The sequence below is a fragment of the Zonotrichia leucophrys genome, chromosome 20, assembly GCF_028769735.1.
Source record: "Zonotrichia leucophrys gambelii isolate GWCS_2022_RI chromosome 20, RI_Zleu_2.0, whole genome shotgun sequence".
In the NCBI taxonomy this organism is placed as follows: domain Eukaryota; kingdom Metazoa; phylum Chordata; class Aves; order Passeriformes; family Passerellidae; genus Zonotrichia; species Zonotrichia leucophrys.
The window spans coordinates 7,018,124-7,036,950 of NC_088189.1; the positions used below are offsets into that span (position 1 = coordinate 7,018,124).

The 18,827-nt window shown below is 54.2% G+C and overlaps 3 protein-coding genes across 5 annotated transcripts; 2 read left to right on the plus strand and 1 right to left on the minus strand.

The window, feature by feature from the left end:
- On the minus strand, window positions 1–2,900 carry LOC135456127 (signal-regulatory protein beta-1-like). 2 transcript variants are annotated; one of them, XM_064729808.1, is made up of 5 exons: window positions 2,825–2,900; window positions 1,573–1,932; window positions 1,252–1,447; window positions 835–874; window positions 1–504 (listed from the first exon to the last, which is right to left on the minus strand). In XM_064729808.1, the coding sequence occupies exons 1-5, from the start codon at window positions 2,886–2,888 to the stop codon at window positions 376–378; spliced, it is 789 nt and encodes a 262-aa protein (XP_064585878.1). In that variant the 5' UTR covers window positions 2,889–2,900; the 3' UTR covers window positions 1–375. The 2 variants fall into 2 exon arrangements, with proteins under 2 accessions (XP_064585878.1, XP_064585879.1); XM_064729809.1 differs by having other exon boundaries at window positions 253–501; window positions 2,825–2,897.
- Window positions 2,901–3,555: 655 nt separating this feature from the next.
- On the plus strand, window positions 3,556–5,812 carry LOC135456131 (signal-regulatory protein beta-1-like). Of its 2 annotated transcripts, none has more exons than XM_064729816.1 (5): window positions 3,556–3,775; window positions 4,100–4,459; window positions 4,668–4,979; window positions 5,093–5,407; window positions 5,581–5,812. In XM_064729816.1, exons 1-5 carry the CDS (start codon window positions 3,709–3,711, stop codon window positions 5,778–5,780), a joined length of 1,254 nt encoding a protein of 417 aa, XP_064585886.1. In that variant the 5' UTR covers window positions 3,556–3,708; the 3' UTR covers window positions 5,781–5,812. The 2 variants fall into 2 exon arrangements, with proteins under 2 accessions (XP_064585886.1, XP_064585884.1); XM_064729814.1 differs by having other exon boundaries at window positions 3,580–3,775; window positions 5,093–5,428; window positions 5,581–5,807.
- A 781-nt stretch (window positions 5,813–6,593) lies between these two features.
- On the plus strand, window positions 6,594–13,888 carry NSFL1C (NSFL1 cofactor). The gene is made up of 9 exons (XM_064729817.1): window positions 6,594–6,741; window positions 7,451–7,548; window positions 8,132–8,206; window positions 9,280–9,445; window positions 9,768–9,860; window positions 10,523–10,632; window positions 11,057–11,194; window positions 11,675–11,839; window positions 12,781–13,888. Exons 1-9 carry the CDS (start codon window positions 6,640–6,642, stop codon window positions 12,941–12,943), a joined length of 1,110 nt encoding a protein of 369 aa, XP_064585887.1. The 5' UTR covers window positions 6,594–6,639; the 3' UTR covers window positions 12,944–13,888.
- The last annotated feature ends 4,939 nt before the right edge of the window (window positions 13,889–18,827 follow it).

An 18,827-nucleotide genomic window follows, 5' to 3' on the forward strand; every position in this document is an offset into this window, starting at 1 on the left:
GGACAGCAGGCTGTTTGCTGGCTTTAATGAGGCTGGTGAAAAGATAACACAAATTATGGACCTGTGGGCCAGGAAAGGGCCAGTGGAAGCCCATGCTGGTGGACACAGGTGTGTGTAAGGTCCTCCTGGTGTTATCAGCACAAAACAGATTGCACAAGGCAGAGGTGCTTGGCCTCGTGGTCTGATCCTGTGGTTGAGAAGGCTTCCAGGTCCTGGGAGAGCTCCTCTGAGATGCAAACTTGGTGAGCATGGCGTGCCGAGCTGAGATCAGGGTGCGCCATGCAAACAGCTCCACTTCTTCTTTATGGTGTCCTGCAGAAACGTCCCTTCTTCCACCCTGACACGTCCTGGCTGCACAGGCAGTGGTTCCAGGTGTCACTTGGCAGCTACCCTGAGGCTGGCATACTCGGTGGGGGCTGTGCCCGGGCTCCTGCCATGCCGTGGTGCCGGGGGCAGGGGCTGCAGGTCGGCGTAGTGGATGTTGCTCTCCTCCTTGCTGCTCTGCTGCGAAAGTGCACACAAATGGGGAATGATGCCGCAAGGAAAGTCCCACAAAAATAACCCTAAATCAGAATGTTGAGAGTTGGAAGTGACCCACAAGGATCACCAAGACCACCTTGTGGCCCTGCACAGGACAAGAGCAAGAATCAGGTTCAAGCCAGGCTGGTGATGCCACAGCTGCAGAGGTGGTGCCATGGAGCAGAGGGTGCAGGGACCACATCAGGCAGCTGTTGCCCACCCAGTGTCCCCCTTGCCCCCAGAGACTTGCAGGGCTCCTGCAAGCCAGGGCACCAGCATGGGATGTGCTTCCCCATACTCACAGCTCACTCTTACCTGGCTGGGCAGGTGGGAGCTCTCTGCATCCAGGACTTCACTGTAGGGAGAAGGATAAGGATGGGCATCAGAACTAAAGGAAGCTGGGTCCTTTCCCCACCCAGCACAGCCCTCAATTCCCCTCCTGAATTTCAGCAGGATGTCCCTGTTGAAGGCAAATAGGGACAGAGTGCTGACTGAACATGTGGGCTGGGCTCAGACACACAGTGAGGGGCTGCAGGAGCTTCCTGGTACTGGGTGCTCCCTACCATGAAGTTTCCATGAAACGCAGAAAGAACCAACAGAGCAGTGCACCTGTAAGCAAAGGACCTTTTCTGGGGTGAGTTACAGCTCCAGACAAGAAAGGAAGCCAAGATAAAGCAGGTGGATAAGGCAGTTTGCTCATTTAAGTGAGCAGTAGAGGTGCTGAGTACAAACCTGGGGGTGCTGGGGGTCTCTGCACAGCACTGCAGAGGGACAGACGAGAGGCTGCCCACGGCCACTGTCCTGGCTGGGCAGGGGCTGCCCGCCCCACCTTGGCGCTTCCTCCTGTACATGCAAAGGGCCACGAAGAGGCCGAGGAGGAAGCAGAGCACTACAGCTGCAGCCACCATTCCAGGAACCAGGGCTGCCTCTGTGGAGAGAGAATCAGAGCAGGAGAGGGTGGTGGCTGTGGGGCAGAGCAGGACGTGGCTGTGGGCAGGGTGGGGGCTGTGGGATGGGCTCCCTGGGAGAGGTGTTCTGTGGGGCTGCACTCACCTTGCACAGTCACCTCGGTGCCACTACCATGCTTAAACACCTCATCAGCACCAGTGGTCTCCTTGGCAAATTTCACACAGTAGTAGGTGCCAGCATCATCAGGCTGAAAGTTCCTGATGCGGATGGTGAAGTCTGTGTTAGACCCAGGTGCTGCTGCCATCACACGGGAGGAGGGATCCTCGTTATTCTGGTCATAGACAGTCTTGTTCCCACTGCCCCAGCCCTTCAGCCACATCACAGGACCTGGTCCAGCATCTTGAGATACGATGCAGTTCAGGGTGAGCGTCTCCCCCACCGCCACTGACACCTTGGCCTGGGGCTGCTGCACAGTGAAGCCCTGACCCATCTGGGCACTCATACCTGGGCACAGAGACAGGAGGGTTCAGGGATGAGTGATGGGGTGAGGCAAGGGCAGCCTCACAGGCAGAGAAGTCCCAGTATCCCCCAATTTGCAGCTGAGAGATATCCTGGGATGTGGCACAGACAACATGCAGGCACTGGGAAGGAGGAAACCCTTCAAAAACCGGTTCAAAATTAACAAGGGGCAAATCTGAAAAAAGAGCAGGCTGCCCAGGGCAGTGGTGGAGTCACCACCCTTGGAGGGATGTAAATGACATGTAGATGTGGCAGTTGGTGGCCTTGGCAGAGCTGGGGTAAGGGTTGGACACGAGGATTTCAGAAGGCTTTTGCAACCCAAACAGTTCTGCGATTCTATGATTTGATAAATCTACATCCTGTTCTGTCATTTGCAGGGGGTGCTGCAGCTGCCTGGAGGCCAGAGAGGTGCAGAGGGAGCCAAGGGGAACTCCTGGCAGGAAAAAATTCCTGAGTGCTGTTAAACATTAACACCCTGCCTCTGCTCCACACCAGCCAGGATCATTCTGTGAGGAATTGGGGTTCACAGCCAGGAACCAGAGTTCAGGAAGGATGTGCAGCCCTGGAGCCCAGCACAGCCCCCCGACCCCTTCTTGTCCCAAAACCCCTCCTGCTCCCCAAAACCCCACCTGATCCCCAAACCTCTCCTGCCCACAGTCCCCGACAGGTGCGGCAGCGGCTCGGCAGGGCTGGACCCGGCTGTGCCCACCCCCGGGGCTGGGGCTGCTCTGCCAGCACGGTTTGGGCACGGTTTGACCCCAAAAAGTGCTGGGGAAGGACCACCCTCCGCCCCGCCCGGTGTTTATCCTTGCCGCCCACTCGTGTTCATGGGCAGGGCAGCTCCGGGGGGCTCTGGGGGGCCCCACTTCCCACTCACCCAAGAGCCGCCGCTGGACGGGGCTTCGCTGCCCAGACAGGAGCGGAGCTGCTGCCGCGGCCATGGGTTCTGCCCAAACTTTGGGGAGGAAAAGGGGAAGCGGCACAGGAAATTGAGGCGAGCGGGTGGTTAACGCTTTGGTGTCTGCCCGGGGCGGGCGGGAGCCGGCAGAGCAGCCGGGCATCATCCCCGGCGGGCATAACCCCTGGTGGGCATCACCTGCCGAGACCGTCCGGGCATCGCCTGCCGAGACCCTCCGGGAATCACCTGCCGAGACCCTCCGGGCATCACCCCCGGCGGGCATCACCCTGCCGGGACCCTCCGGGCATCGCTCCCGGGCCACCCGGCACCGAGCGGCTGCTCCGGGCTCGGGACAGGGGGCGGCTTTGCGTCCTCCCCGGTTCGGTGAGGGGCAGGAGCAGCGGAGCTTCGGAATGTGGGACGCTCGGTTTACCCCGGGCACTGCTCTGCACCACCGACCCATCCTGCACCCCGATCCTGCTGGGAAGGGCTGAGGGTCCTCTTTGCCCCCCAGGCTGGCCATGTATAGGGAGTCTGCTGGATCCAGGGTCCCTCTTGCTGGCTGTGCCCATGGCTGTGGCTGTGGCACACATCTGAGTGGAAAGTGGGGTGGACGTCGCCATTATGGACCAGCGCTGTGACAGGAGATGATGTAGGCCTTGAGAAGCAAATGGGACGTGATTGCGTGGAGGAACTGGGCTGGTGGTGGCTCCTTTCCTTCCCCTTTGCTAGGTAAGAGACCAGCACCCTGCTAAGATAAGGCCAGTCCAGCTGAGTCAGCTGAGCCCAGTGCAGCAGAGTCCCAGGGAGCCGAACCCAGCTGAGCAAAGCCCGGCCATCGCGGAGCAAGGTGTGGAATACCCATGGTTCTGGTGGCACAGGAGCTGCCTCTCGTGTGCCTGATGCTGCTCCTGCTCCGCAGAGAGCCGGGTAAGTGGGCCCTGCACAGCCCCATCACATTTCCCATGCACGCTTCCCCACCCTGCAGGCCTGGCAGTGCCTCCCTGTGCCCATGGGTACCCAGGGAGCTCCTCTCACTGCCTCCCTTCCAGCTTGCTTCTATCTCCAGATGAAATTCAGTTTACCCAGCAAGAGTCTGGGCTCTCCTCATCCTGCAGTCCCCAGCAGCCTGGGGATAAAGGGACAGGAATGTCTCTCTGTGCCCTGCTCCAGGCTCAGGGGGTCTGAGGATGCCTTCTGCTGTTCCAGGGCCCTGGGGCCCATTGTCAATTCCAAACCTGTCTCTGTGCCCAGGTGTGGATGCCCAGGCGGGTCAGGACTTCACTGTGCAGCAGCCCCAGGCCAAGGTGACGGTGACAGTGGGGGAGACGCTCACCCTGGACTGCATCACGTCTGGAGATGCTGGACCGGGTCCTGTGATGTGGCTGAAAGGCTGGGGCAGTGGGAGCAAGACTGTCTATGACCCCAATATCGAGGATCCCTCCTCCCGTGTGACGAGAGCAGTGAATGGGTCTGACACAAACTTCACCATCCACATCAGGAATGTCCAGCCTGAGGACATGGGCACCTACTACTGTGTGAAGTTTGTCAAGGGGATGACTGGTGCTGATGAGTTCTTTGGGCGTGGCAGTGGCACCGAGGTGACTGTGCAAGGTGAGTGGGGCTCTGGAGCAGCTCCTGCTGGGAGCCACCCAGCGGGCTCTGCTCGGCTGGAGCAGGGATGGGGAAGGGGCTCAGGGCTGCTCCAGGAGAGGATCCCATGGGCCATCCCCGTGCCCTTGTGTGAGACTCTGCTTCAGGCAGGCCCAGGGCAGGGCAGGGGGCAGAGCCTGGTCTGAGGGCCCCGTGCTTCTCCCCACAGCCAAACCCAGCCCCCCGCTCGTGTCCGGGCCTGAGCAGAGAGCGAGGCCGGATAAGTCGGTGCCTTTCACCTGCACGACTGGAGGGTTCTTTCCTGACAAGATTGACGTGAAATGGTCCAAGAACGGCAACCCCATGACGGCTCAGCCACCCCAGGTCACTCAGTCAAGGATGAAAACCTACAACATGTCCAGCACAGTGCAGGTGACCCTGCAGAAGGACGATGCCCGCTCACAGATCACCTGTGAGGTGACGCACCCCACACTGCCGGCCCCGCTGCAAGGGAGCTTCCAGCTCAGCAGGGTGCTGAGAGGTGAGGGCTGGAGGCTCGCATGGGGGTGCTGCTCTGTGAGGCTGGGGTCCCTGGGAGGAGGGCAGGGCGCCCTGTGGGGCACAGCAAACACCGAGCTCTGCCTCTCTTCCAAGTTCCCCCCAGTGTCGAAGTGCGCGCTGAGCCGAGCCCCGCTGAGGTGAATAAGACCGTGGCCTTCACCTGCCTCCTGAAGGAGTTTTACCCAGCTAAAGTGTCCATTTCCTGGCTGGAGAATGGGATTAGGATAAAGGGGCAGAACCTCTCTGGGCCACTGGAGGTGTCCCGGGGCTTGTTTGAGCTGAGAAGCCGGGTGGAGGTGCAAGCGACAGAAGAGAAAAACGGGTCCACGATCACCTGCAGGGTGGTGCACGATGGCCAGGCCCCTGCCAACGACTCAGCCGTCCTGTGGATCTCCAACACGGCCCAGGGTGGGTTCCAGATGGATAAAGGTGCGTTAGAGCTGCTGGGATGGGGTGCCTGGCAGGGTGGTTGTGTGGTGTCACCCCTGAGTAAGCTCGCAGTCCCAGGAAAGGCTCCCTGCAGGGGGTTGGGATGCCCCTCCCTGGGCCCTGCTCACTCACATCCTCTGTCCCCATTGCAGGTGCGAACGTTCTGTCCAGCCTCCTCCTCCTGTCGATGGGTGTCCTGCTGGAGAAGGGGCTCCTCGGGGGTCTCCTCTTCTTCCTCTTCAAGCGCATGAATAGAAAAGCATCAGAGATGTTGCCCTACCCTGCTGCACCTCAGTCCCCAGCTCCTGCAGTCGGGTCCCAGGGCTTGGCCACTGTCAGCAGTGATTTGTGAACCTGGAAATAAACGAGCCAGCATGCACAGGCTGCCGTGGGCTGTTCCGCGCCGCCATCCCGGCCCCGCCTGTGGCCATAATCCCGCCCTGCCCCGGGGCTTGGCACTGCCCATCCCGGGGCTCCGTGCTGCACACCGGGGCTCGGGGCTGCCCGTCCCAGTGCTCAGCGCCCAGTGCTGCACACACGGTGCCCGGTGCTCGATGCTGCCCGCTCTAGTGCTCGGTGCTGCCCATCCAGGAGCCAAGTGCTCGGGTCCCCCTGCCCGGTGCTGGGTGTTCGGTGCTCTGTGCCTGGTGCCCAGTGCTTGGTACGCCGAGCCCTGTTCCCGCTGCCCGGCACCCCGGTCCCGGTTCCCGGTGCCCAGTGCTCGGTACCCCGTGCCCTGTACCCTGTGCCCTGTGCTTGGTACCCCATGCCCTGTACTCGGTGCCCGGAGCCCGGTGCTCTGTGTCCGGTACCCGGTGCCGGTGCTCTGTGCTCGGTGCCCCGTGCTCAGTGCCCCGTGCCCGGTACCCCGTGCCCGGTACCCCGTGCCCGGTACCCGGTTCCCCCTACCCCATGCCCTGTACCCGGTACCCGTTGCCGGTGCCCGGTGCTCGGTGCTCTGTGCCCGGTGCTTGGTACCCCATGCCCTGTACGCGGTACCGGTGCTCTGTGCCCGGTGCCCTGTACCCGGTGCCCGGTGCTCGCTCCGGGGCCCGTTGCGGTGCAGTGCCACCTCCTGGCCGGCAGGGGCCGCTGTTCGCGGGCCGGGCGCCGCGCGTCGCCCCGGGTGTTTCCGGCCGGGCGGCTTTGGCGGCGCACGCGGGGGCGGCGCGGCGCGGCCCGGCGCGGTTTGGGCGCTGCACCGCGGCAAGATGGCGGACAGGGAGGAGGCGCTGAGGGAGTTCGTGGCCGTGACCGGCGCCGAGGAGGAGCGAGCGCGGTTCTTCCTCGAGTCCGCCGGCTGGGACCTCCAGGTACCTTTGCCGCTGCCCTCCCCGGCCCGGCGCGGGGATCGGCGGGGCCGCCGCTCAGGAGGCCGTGGCGCTGGCGGGGGCAGCGCCGGGCCGGAGGTCGGTGTCCCGCCGGCTCAGGCCTCGCCCCCGTCCATGGCCGCGCTCAGCCCTGGCGACGGGGCCGTGGGCTGGCTGAGGCTGAGGCTCCTCCTGGTTCTGTCGTTCACTTTGTAGGGCGAGGTGAGGGACGGTGGGCCCGGGGTTTGCTGGGGTTCTGCCGGTTTTCCTGGAATGCCGGTGGGGCTGTCAGTGCTGTGCTGTTGGCGCTGTCAGCAAACAATCTGAGGGGGAGTCAGCCACCATTCTGACCTGCTCCTGTCCCTGCTCCTCCTCAAACTGGCTGTGTTAAATTCCGAGTCTGCTCATGACGGCACAAAAGCTGCAGTTTCAGAGCAGTAATTTTGGCATAGTCCTGTGTAAGTGCTGCAGAAGAAGGGCCCTGACATTCCCTGACAGGGAGGGTGACATCCCTGCAGCACTGAGTGTCCTGCCATGACACAGCCAAATGACAAACCCTCTGAGGCCTCGTCTCTGCCAGGACCTGCAGCTGGGGGAATGGCATGAAGTGTCTTTAGTGTGAGGAGTCTCAGGAGATGCAGCGTGACAGATGTCTCAGCTGGGTTGTTTGTGTGTGTTTTTCCTGAGGAGCTTTGGTGGATTTCCTTTCCAGATTGCACTTGCCAGTTTCTATGAGGACGGCGGTGACGAGGACATCCTGACCCTTCCCCAGCCCACGCCCAGCTCCATCTCCAGAGGCACTGGAGCCAGGTGAGGAGGCAGCTTCAGCTCCATACTGGGAAGCTGGCAAAGCACACACGCTCCCTAAAGCACTGTTAATTGTGTTCATTTTCAGGGGGAGTAGCTCTGTGTTTAGATTTGCTTCCCCTTGTGTGGCTCTCTAGAAATTGTGAAAACCTGAGTGTTTGTACATCACAGGCATGGCTGTTATTGCACAACTAAGCCAGGGATCAGTTAGGAAAACTTGCCTCATTGCTCAGGAAAAGCTTGATTTATCTTTTGACATTAAAAACAGTCTGATAGTGACCTTCCATTTAAGCAGATCGTATCTCAGCAGGAAGAGTATTTTCTCATTTTGTGTGACAACTGAGCTGATCAAGCTGAGCATTTTACAAAACAAAAAAGTGAATTTTACCTTACCAAATCCCTTTGCAGTAAGGGAATGCTGTCCAGTCCCAAAGAGGAGCTGCTGCCTTTGTCACGAAGGAAAAGTTCTCTGGGGTCAGGTGCTGTTGAACAGAGCCCACCTTGCAGAAGGAGCCTGTTGCAGTGTGGAATGTTCCAGCTGGGAATGTGCATGGAGGCTGACATCCTTCTTGCTGGATTTTTGCAGTGACCACCGAGTAACCTCGTTCAGAGACCTTGTGCATGCTCAGGAGGAGGATGATGAAGAGGAGGAGGGACAGCGGTGAGTTTGCAGCTGAAGGCTCCAATGCTGGGTGTTTGTCCTTCTGGGAGGACTTGCTGCTTGTGTACAGCTTCTTTGAAAGAATCAGGTTTACATGGATATGAAGTTCTTGTCTTGAAACATTTGAGGTTTGTCTGGGCAGGTTGGTCAGTGCAAAGCCTGTGCACAGCTGTGTAAGCACCAGCTCTCAGCACTGAGAGAAAGCCTAGAGTGGGATGTGGAAGGCCTGGGTTAAGAATAGAAAACAGCCCAGATCCTCATTTGTGTCCACAGGAAATGTGGGAATTATGCAGGGATTGGTTTTCTTACTGCTTGGGGTTTTGGGGGTTTATTTTGGTGGGGGTTTTGGCTTTGTGGTTTTTTTTTTTAAGTGTTGCTTAAAGGTAAGGTAAGGGAGTGTGGAGTCAGAAATAAAAAAGTAGGGACCATTTTCAGAGGAACATGGAGTATTAGTAGGCCAATCTCTTACAGTGTCAGCTCTAAGTAGTTAAATACCCTTAAGGCTGACAGGCAAGGTAAATGGAATGGAACTGATGTATCTGAAGAGGTGGCTCAGCCTGGATGGGCCCTGGTCTGCAGGCAGCTGGGAGCTCACTGTGTGTTACAAGCCATCTGGAAGCTAATAAACCAAATCTTCCAGAAGTGCTTAATTGCACTTCACTGACTGTGCATCCATTGCTTCCAGTTGAGATCCATCCTTTGTGTGGCATGGACGTGTGCCTTCCCTCACAATTCCAGCTGCACGTTGCTCTGCCAGGTCAGAGATTTGCTGCAAGCTTTGCTCAGCTGGGTAACCGAGCTGGAACCGGTGTTTAAAACTGGGCTTGTCCCTCTGGGCTGTTCCTCCTCCCAGCTCTGAGCATTGTTACCACTTTATTGCTATTGATCCACGGGTAATTTACAGGAATTGACATAAAGTCTTTGCAGCACAGGAGCTTGCACATGGCTGGTGGTAGCCAGTGTTTGCAGATCCAGGGGGTTTCATGAGCTGCACCAAGCGAGCCCTGATCCAGCCCGGGGCTCCTGCAGAGGCAGCAGGCAGGGCTGACCAGGAGCTGGGTGCTTTCTGTCAGGTTTTATGCCGGTGGCTCAGAGAGGAGTGGGCAGCAGATCGTGGGTCCTCCGAGGAAGAAGAGTCCCAACGAGCTGGTGGAGGATCTGTTCAAGGGAGCCAAGGAGCACGGCGCCGTGGCCGTCGATCGGACAGCCAAGAGCGGCGGCGAGACCAGCAAGCCAAAGGTGAGGAGGGAGGAGTTCTTCCTTCTGTCCCCCATTTCTGTTCCACCCTGCCAGCTCTTTGGTACTGAGGAGTCCTGGAATTATCTCAGCAGCTAAGTCTGGACTCCTCTCTTAGTGCAGCTCCATTTTGTGTGTCACAGTGACAAGAAAAGCTGCTCTGTTGTGCCACATTTATTAACTTGCTGAAGCAGTCACTGCCTGCAGGGCAGGAGATGTTGCTGATGCCATGAAGGCCCTGTTCAGCCACAGGGGTGGTGGGAGCAGGGAAGCAGCTCTTTGGTCTGTGTGGTTCTGTAACCCTGTGCCTGCCTCTCTCTCACAGCCTTTTGCAGGGGGAGGATATCGCCTTGGGGCTACTCCAGAGGAGGAGTCAGCTTATGTGGCAGGAGAGAGGAGACCGAGCTCTTCTCAGGATGTGAGTATCTCTGCTTGGCTTTGTAGCTGTCACTCCAGGGATTTCTCTGCTCCAGCTACTGAGCTTGCTAGCCCTGAGAGATACAAAGCTTGATAGAAATTCACAAGGACAGAAATATGGTAAATCTTGCTTCCTGTGGGATTTTCAAGTAGAGAATAATAGATGATTAGGTCTTGGGTAAGCAGTTTTCTGGTGATCTTTTAATTAAGAATCTGAGCTTTTCTTAGAAGTGCAGATCAGGAAAAATAGTGTGCAAAGAGCATTGGGAAATCAACTCTTCTTTATCCATTATTATATACATCCAATATACACCCAGAGATGGGAGCTGACAGCATCAGTTCAAGATTCCCTTGTGCTTGGTTTGTGACCAGACAAGGTCGTGGCTGTGGTGGGAGCCTGGTTTAGGCTCCTCACCCACCACATTCCTGGCTCTTCAGCCATATTTATCCAAAAGGGGACCATGGTGCCATCTTCTAGGAATTGACACCTGACCATTACATAAAAGCCAGTGCTTTGGGTTTTTTCCTTAGCTCAGAGAAACCTGCTGGAATGTTTTTGCACCTTGAAGCTTCTCTGCCCATCTGAAACTTTTCACTTTGCCTCAGTTTTTGTTGTCACCAAGAAGCTCAGTGAGGCTGATTGTTCTTTTGGGGCTGCTGCAGGTGCACGTTGTACTGAAGCTTTGGAAGAGTGGATTTAGCCTGGATAGTGGAGAACTGAGGAGCTACCAGGATCCATCCAATGCCCAGTTCCTCGATGATATCCGCAGAGGGTACGTAGTGAGAGGGGAGAAAAGGGACAGCTGCTCCCTGAAACACCAGTGTTTGTGGAATCCAGGCTTCTGAATCCATGGCACATTTCACCTGAGCTTTCTTGCAAGAAATTAGTTACTCTTAATATGGAACATTTGGTTCAGGTAAACAGGGAATGGGTTTGATTTATGTGGGGGCTTGAGAGCTGAAGTAAACAAACATGTTGATATTTGTGTTGAGAAATTTCTGATGCAGTGTCACGGCAGGTGAGGGCCAGGGAGAAGTAACCTTTAATTTGTGTCTGCCAGTGGGGAGGTGTGCATCTGCCCTGTCAGTTAAGCAAAGGCTCTCTGTGATTCCTGAAATTCCACAGATCTTGGGCTTTTTGTCTACACATTCCTGCCTTGCTGCCTCAGGCTCTGCCTTAGAGCTTTCTCTTTGCAGGGAAGTCCCAGCTGAGCTGCGCAGGTTAGCACGGGGCGGACAGGTGAACCTGGACATGGAGGATCACCGTGATGAGGAGTATGTGAAACCTAAAAGTGTCTTCAGAGCTTTTACTGGAGAAGGACAGAAGCTGGGCAGGTGAGAAGATGGTGACACTGGTTTACTACATGTAATGTGAGAGTCACTCAGGCCTTGCAAGGTGGAGCCTTCTGATTCATCCTTCTGAAGTAAAGGTGCTGGGTGCCTGTGGGATGGGAGTTGTTCCTCTAAGGAAACAAGGCTCACTGACGTACTGTGAGGTAGCTCAGCCTCTCCCTGCCAGGAGCCAGATCCCTGGCTTGCAACCTCCATGCTGTGTTGCATTGGAGCAGTGTTTACAATTCACGTTTCCCCTGTTAACTTGTGGGTGTGAGGACCCGTGGCACCAAAGGGGATGGTAGAGTTGAACTTCTAGACAAGTTCCTGCTTGGCTGACTGCAGAATTCTGACTTGCAGCTTGCTTGTGGAGGAGCCCTGGTAGTTGGGCCTGGCAGACAGTGAGCTTGCTGCCTGATCTGCTACCCTGTGGGCAGGTGAGTTTGGTTTCTAACAGCTCACCTTGCGTCTCCCTGTTGGCAGCACCGCGCCCCAGGTGATGGGCACCAGCTCTCCGGCCCAGCAGGCAGAGAACGAGGCCAAAGCCAGCTCTGCCATCGTGATCGATGAGTCAGAGCCCATCACCAACATCCAGATCCGGCTGGCGGACGGCGGGCGCCTGGTGCAGAAGTTCAACCACAGTCACAGGTACGAGCACAACAGGGAGCACAGGCCAGGCATAGATGGCCCTGCAAGGCAGAGAGCAAGTGCTAAAATGCTGCATAGCCTGCCAGAAGGAGCTCTGGGCATCCTTCTGTACAAGTGAAAGGGAATAAAGTTGTTGTGGTGTTTTTAAGTTAGCTGCTAACTGTTGGGTAGGATTTGCTTCCCAAATTGGGATAGATTATAGCCAGTGACACAACACCTGGGAGCATAAGTGTTACCCACAGAACTTTCCTTGATGTCACCTGTGAAAAACTGATTTTCTTCTAAAGGCTTTGGAAGCTGGCAGATAATTAGGAGCCTGGTTCAGTTACTCTGACTCAATTTAGGCTTTTCTATGAGGCTGTTCCCTGTGCTGAATGGAGCACCAAGGGATGCTGTTACCACAGTTCTGTTCTTTAGATGAGCAAAGTTGGCTTAGGTACGCCATTGCTTCACTTGAAATCTCTTTAAATCATTCTCACCTTCTTGATCTTGTAATTTATACTCATTCCTCCAGTTTCTATCAGGGTCAAGCTCAGAGCAAAAAGTTCAAAAAACCTGTGCCTGTGACTGAGTTCCAGAAATGGATCTTGTGTCACTGTGTGGCCGCTGACAGGAGCTGAAATCCTCTGGGTTCTGCTGTGTGTGACAAGCTCAGAGAGTGTCAGTTTGTTAATTGTTCATAGCAAAGGGTCTGGAGACTTTCAGTTTCAGATAACCCCCTGACAACACACACAGAGAACACCGAGCTGAGCCTGTAGCCCAGAAAGCAGCTGCTGCTATTCCACTAAATGGGAGGAGGTTGAATCAGAATAGCCTGGTGTGGCCTGGTGAGAGCTGCAGTACAGACACAGAGCTGCAGGGCGGCACACTCTGGGCAGAGCAGTCCCTTGTCCAGGCTGTGCAGTGACAGCACCACCCTTGTGTTTGATCCCTTTGCACAGGATCCGTGACATCCGGCTCTTCATCGCAGATGCTCGGCCAGCGATGGCTGCCACCAGTTTCGTCCTCATGACCACCTTCCCCAATAAAGAGCTGACTGATGAGAACCAGACCCTGAAGGAAGCCAACCTGCTCAACGCTGTCATTGTGCAGAGGTTGACATAAAGGACCCCAGCTCTGGCCACACAACTGCGGCGCGCAGGGCCGTCTCCTCGCGCCGGCGCCGTGCCACGCAGGCCACATCTGCTCCTAGCTCTGGGTTCTTAGGTCTTGGTTGGACTTTTTCTCTTTAGTTGCATTTCCCATGGGGTTTTTTTGTGATGATGATGATGATGATGATGATCAGTGGACTTTAAAATAAAGAAATGAAACGAATTCGTTTGGAAAGGAGCTGCAGCCTCTTGTGCCCCAGATTCCCCCAGGAGAGTTCAGTTACCTTGTGGATTGAGTTACTGCACTCGGAGAGGGGAGGAAGGCAAGGGGGAAGGGAACTCCAGGGAGCAGTTTCTGTCAGTGGACTGCTCACCACAGTCCTTTCTCTTCTCTCCAGGGACTGCTGTGAAGTACTCCCTTTATTTTCACACATTAAATATAAGTTATCTGAGAATGGGTGATCTGATTGTCAGGATAACGGTTCCACTCCTGTAAAAGCATTGTGGGGGACGTCTTTGTGAAAGAGCTCAGTGTGGGGAAAACTCCGACATGTGTGAGGTGCGAGGTTTAACACTTCCCATGCTCTTCTGGAGAGAAATCCCTGACTTTCCTTCCTTCAGCAGAACTCTTGGGGCATTCATTGCAGTCCCCACCTGCTCTGCCTTCACTTTTTCTGACAGGCCAGACTGGCTGCAGGTTTAAATTGCTGTATTGCATTTCTCTGAGAAACACTGCTGCTGACTTCTTCTTTCCAAGAAGGCACAAAGCTGAATCAGCTTGAAGTGACTGGAAGTAAAAGGCAAACAGAGTCTGTCTGACTGGAAAGCAAGTTCTCTCCTGAGGTGAATTACTGAGATGATTGCAACAGCTTGGGTGGGAAAACTCAAGGCTGTAGTACCTTTGATGTATTTCCTCTCCTCTGCTGAGGACTAACATAGCTGAACTCCTGGAACTCTCCAGCGTTGATCTGTTCTGTTTGTGTTTTGGGCTCAGGTCTTCATCTCTTTCCCTCCTTTGAACGGTATCCAGTGGGTGAATTCCTAACGCCCAGACAGGAGGCACTGGTAAGGCTGGCATAGCTGTCATGGAGTATTGTGCCAGGGCACTTTGCAGTGCTCCTCAGCTGCTTCTGTCTTTGTTCTGGGCTTCCAAGCAGAGGCCAGAGCTGTGCTGAGCTGTGGGCTGCAGCCACCGGCTCCCTGCAGGGGGATCCTTGGGAAAGGCTGCACTGCTGCCCTGCTCAGGGCTGGGATGCTCCCTCCCCATCCTGCCTTAGGCACACCTGAGCCCCGCGGCCGCTGAGCTGTCACTCCCCGCCCTCAGCGCTTGGAAACTTCCAGGTCCTCCCCTTGGTGCGAGCAGAGGGAGCTCGGGAGCAGCCTGGGGAGGGCGGGCAGGTTGGGCAGGTTCAGCGTGAGGAACTCGCTTGGCTGCCTGTAGAGCACAAAGCAGAGAGCAGCCCTCAGCAAGGGCATCTTTACAGCAGTTCCTCAACTGAGAGCTGAATTAACTCACAGTTTTCATTACTAAATGGACATAAGTGTGCGTAACAACCAATTTGTAAATTATTGTGAAAATTGTCATTAAAAGCCCACAAACAGGAAAACAGTGTTTGACCCTTTCTAATAACAGCTGCCATCTGTCTCAGATTTTGGATCGTGCTCATTGAGGGTGTCTCCTCTTTGGGTTGCTCTGCAAGCAGACTTCCTGTGCTGAGCTGTCTTCTGCTAAATGAGATTCAACCTCTCAGCAGCATTTTTAAAGATTATTTTTGGTGACAGGAGAGCCTGGGGTTCACCTGCCTGTGCATCACTTACTGGTGATGTGTGATAACCTGTGTGAACCAGCAGGGGGAATTAAGAAAGGGAATTTCCCTCGGAGCGAAATAGAGTCACAACTGCCTTGTGGAGTTCTTGAATCCTGATCTTCACATGTGCCATTCTGGGGACTTGGGACAGAATCTTCCAGACTGCTGGACAGGATGCACCCCTAAACCCAGAAAGAAAGTTTATCTAACAGAAGGGATGCAAGTTACCTGTCTCCTGCTTCTGCATTTGTTAGCCATGGGCATCAGAGCTCTGAGGTGCTGTCTGGGGTCTTTGGATGAACTGGCCACGTTGGTGCCCCCAAATTGTGTTGGCAGCCAGACTGCAACTCCTCCAAGCTGCTGATCCCAAGGGTTTGCTGTGGAGATTCTGCTTACCCATGGGAACTTTCCCATCCAGCTTTGCTGCCAGCTCTCTCCTTGTCGGTGGGAGGGAAAGAGGATAAACCCAAGGGCTCCGGGATTTTTCTCTGCCAGGAAGAGGGAATTTTCCCTGGGGCCGGAGGGTGGCAGTGCTGCAGAAAAGCCGCTCCTCCTCGAAGGCTTCTTTGAGGAGCTCTGCCGACTCCTGCTGGGAGCTGCACCTTGTGCTGTGCTGTGAGCACCTCCTGGACACCGCTGCCAGCTCCTCCTGCCTCTGAGTCTCTCCTTGGTTTTTGTAAGTAATGAGCAGTGCTTGTCTCCTGGTGAGCAGGTCAGCTCTGCCCCACTGCCCCAGGGAGTGCTGAGGTGGGATCAATGACCAAGGCAGACATGTCTTCTTCCAAACCTGACAGAAGAGCCTGTGGAACCAACTGGAAGTGACATACATGCAATCTCCTACATTAAACTGTTTCCTTCTGTGAGCTGGTGAAGTGTTTCACTATAAAATAAAATAAGCTGTAAAGCAAAGATGATAAGCTAATTAATGAGAAGGGGTAACACACCAGAACAGGGAAAAAAGAGAAAAGGAAAGAGACACCACACAGTCACATCCCTGGAAGATTTGAAGGTCAGGCTGGACAGGGCTTGGAGCAACCTGATCTAGTGGAAAGTGTCCCTGCCTGTGGCAGGGGGTTGGAACCAGATGAGGTTTAACATCCCTTCCAACCCAAACCACTCCTTGATTCCATGATTCTATTTGGTGCTGTGCCACTGCAGTAGACGAATCCTTATTTCTGACACTTGTGCAGCTTTTGATTATTAGTGAGTTTGACTTCCTCTCTAGTAAAACCTCTTGCCTTTGTCATTCCATTTCTGTGTTCTAACAAAGTCATAGGCCAAGACTAGGCTTTTCTAAAACTGGTATTCATGGTCACAAAAAGTCTTTTCTTTCTCCTTCTTTGACTTAGAAGTGTTTCCCTGCAAAATTTTCCTTTTTTTCTTCATTGATCATTCTCCCACAAGGAGGTTGTGCCTGTAGTCCTGGCCTTTCACACCCCAGTGTTAAGGCAGTGCTCCACATCTGACATGAAAACTCAATTTCTTTTCAACTTCTGGGTTAGATACAGCTCAATTTCAGGACTGTGCTGTTCCATCTGGAGCTGATGTCTTTCCCTGTATCCAACTGTTTTCTCCAAATGCTGCATTTTAACAGTTTTCCTCACTTGGGTAATTGTAGAACTTCCTGGGATTTTTTTTCCCTTTGTATGCAGTTTTTGTTTCCTCTTCTTTTCTTTCATGTCCTCGTTGCTAAGGTTTAGTTCCTGTGTTTTCTGATAGCATTTCACACCATTTCCTGGGAACTTTTCCTCCCCCTCTGTAATGCTGCTTTTTCTGTGGGATGTTTCCTGGTCTGTGTTTCTTACATGGTCAGTGCTCTGCTTGCCTCAGGAAGTTCTGCTATCCCAGGGCCATGTAGTTTTTCAGTGATCCTGCTGTAGGAATACCCATTTCTAGGTGTAGCTGTACCTTCAGCTGCCTGTTCAGGTAAAATAAAATTAACAACATAAACCAGAGAGTTTTGATTGGCTTGTTTTGGCCCCAAACTTGACTAGCTCAGCTGGCAAATAAGTGGAAACAGCATAAAAGATATGGAGAAAGAAATCCCAGTGGGCACAGGAGCCCTACTAGAGGATGACTGAGAATTTAGGTGGTTTTTTTTGTCTGGTTGCTTTTTGTTATAATCAGTTATATTCAATTTAGTCTTTGCTTCTCATTGTTGGACAACCCTCCATCCTTCCAGAAAGAAAAAGTGACCTTCTGCTTCTTGAATAGATCTTCACCTCCTTGTGTCTTGACTTGGAGGAGTGATTAAAAAGATGTCAGCTTGCTCCTGGGATGTTATCTGGAAGTTCAGCCAGGAGGTTTTCTTTTGAAAGCAGCTCTGCTTTACAGATCCTTTGTTACCAAGAAAAAGGACCTTGAATTGAGATTTCTTCCAATTCTGTAGTTAGACTGGGAAATGTGCTCAGGGGATTGATGTCACAGTCACATAAAACAAGATGCTGTGGGGTTCTTCAAAGCCCAGCGCCACGAGGGGAGGAGCTGTGACACCTGTGTTAATCCTTGGGCAGGAGCTGCTGTCTGTGCAGGAGTTTGCTGCTCAAGGTACCTGCATGAAGGATTGCTGGGTTGTGAAAGGAAGAGGGCCAGCCCCCTACTGTTTCTGAATGGCCTTGTTGGTGAACTAGATGGAGACTGGTACTCTTAAATGAGAGATTTAATTAAGAATGAAGCTGCTTTTCTTACAGAGTTGTGAGTTTTCATTGATGCTTGTGTGGTAAATGTGGCATCCTCTGAGGCAGGGTGTCTGACAGCCACCCCAGGCAGGGCTGGGAGCTGGAGCCCACATTTCTCAGCTCTGCCTGCTGCCAGCAGTGCTTTCCTGGCATCCCAGCTGCATGCCCATGAAAGAAAAGCCTGACAGCTCCTCTCATGCTGGGAGACTCAGAGCAGACCTCTCTGAGCTGTGTTTTTGTGTACCTGCAGGCACACGTACACAACCACATCCCTGCTCTGCCTGCTGTGAGGAGAAGCAGCCATGGCACACAGGCACTGAATGCTGCAGAGCTGGGTCTCCTCACCCTCATCCTTGTGAACGAGGCCCCACTGCCCTGCCACATTTATGACGTGCTTTGGGCAGTTTCATTTTGCCTCAGGAAGGAAAAAAAATGACTGAAATTATTTGATGTCTGCTGAGAGTTCAGCTGCAAGTCTGCTCCTCGCTCAGGTAAGTGGTGCAGGTGCTGTGCCACATGCCATGACCACACATGGCTGGCACAGTGGCCCTGGGAGCTGGTGCAGTGTCCCTGCAGGTCACCTGGGGACTTCCATAGCTTGCAGAGTGCTGAGTGGGCTCCTGGGGCAGCACTGGTGGGCAGCTAAACAAACACACACCAAGGGAGCAGCTCTCTGCAGGTGCAGGCCAGGTGATGGGGCTGCCAGAATCCTGCAGGATTCCACAGAAATGGGAGGTGAAATCCTTTCTAGTTACCTGTGAGCAGTTTTTCCCAATGAGTCCCATGTTTCCCAATTACACAGGTGTACAGAGAGTAGTGCAATACTAACGATGCCACGGGCTCCCAACATTGGCAGTTGAACAGCTCCAATGTCAAGCACCTCTCAATTTACTAATTTATCATTTTGTGACTTACTTACAACATTCCTAAATGCTTATCTTATTTACTGTTCTGTGTTGTCTGTTGTCTGAACCTGTCAGTCCCAGCCCTGGGAGTTCCTAAATAGATTCCAGATGTTCTTATTTACTCAGGTACAATTCATGACTCCTCCTTAAATTAACTCTTTTATGGCTTATGGGGCCTATGGTGGCAACAAGGTCTCTCCTGCCTCATCCATCTTGGTGGCTTTTAAGTCCTGGCTCCTGTTCCACCACGAGAAGGCAGCTGTGCTGAGGGGAGCCCAAGAGGCACTGCTCTACAGCAGTGAAGGGGAGGTGAACTTTTGGAGGAATGGTTGGTGGAACACATCCAAATGCTGCCACTTGCTGCTGTGCCAAAATAAAAAATCCCCATTTGCTGGCTTTAGACTGTGTTTCACTTTATTTGTTTTCAGTGGGGCTTCCTTGCCTGAGCAGTCCATCTCCAGGTCACAGGGCCCTGAGAAAGCCCTGTTCAGCCAGTGTGGCTCAGG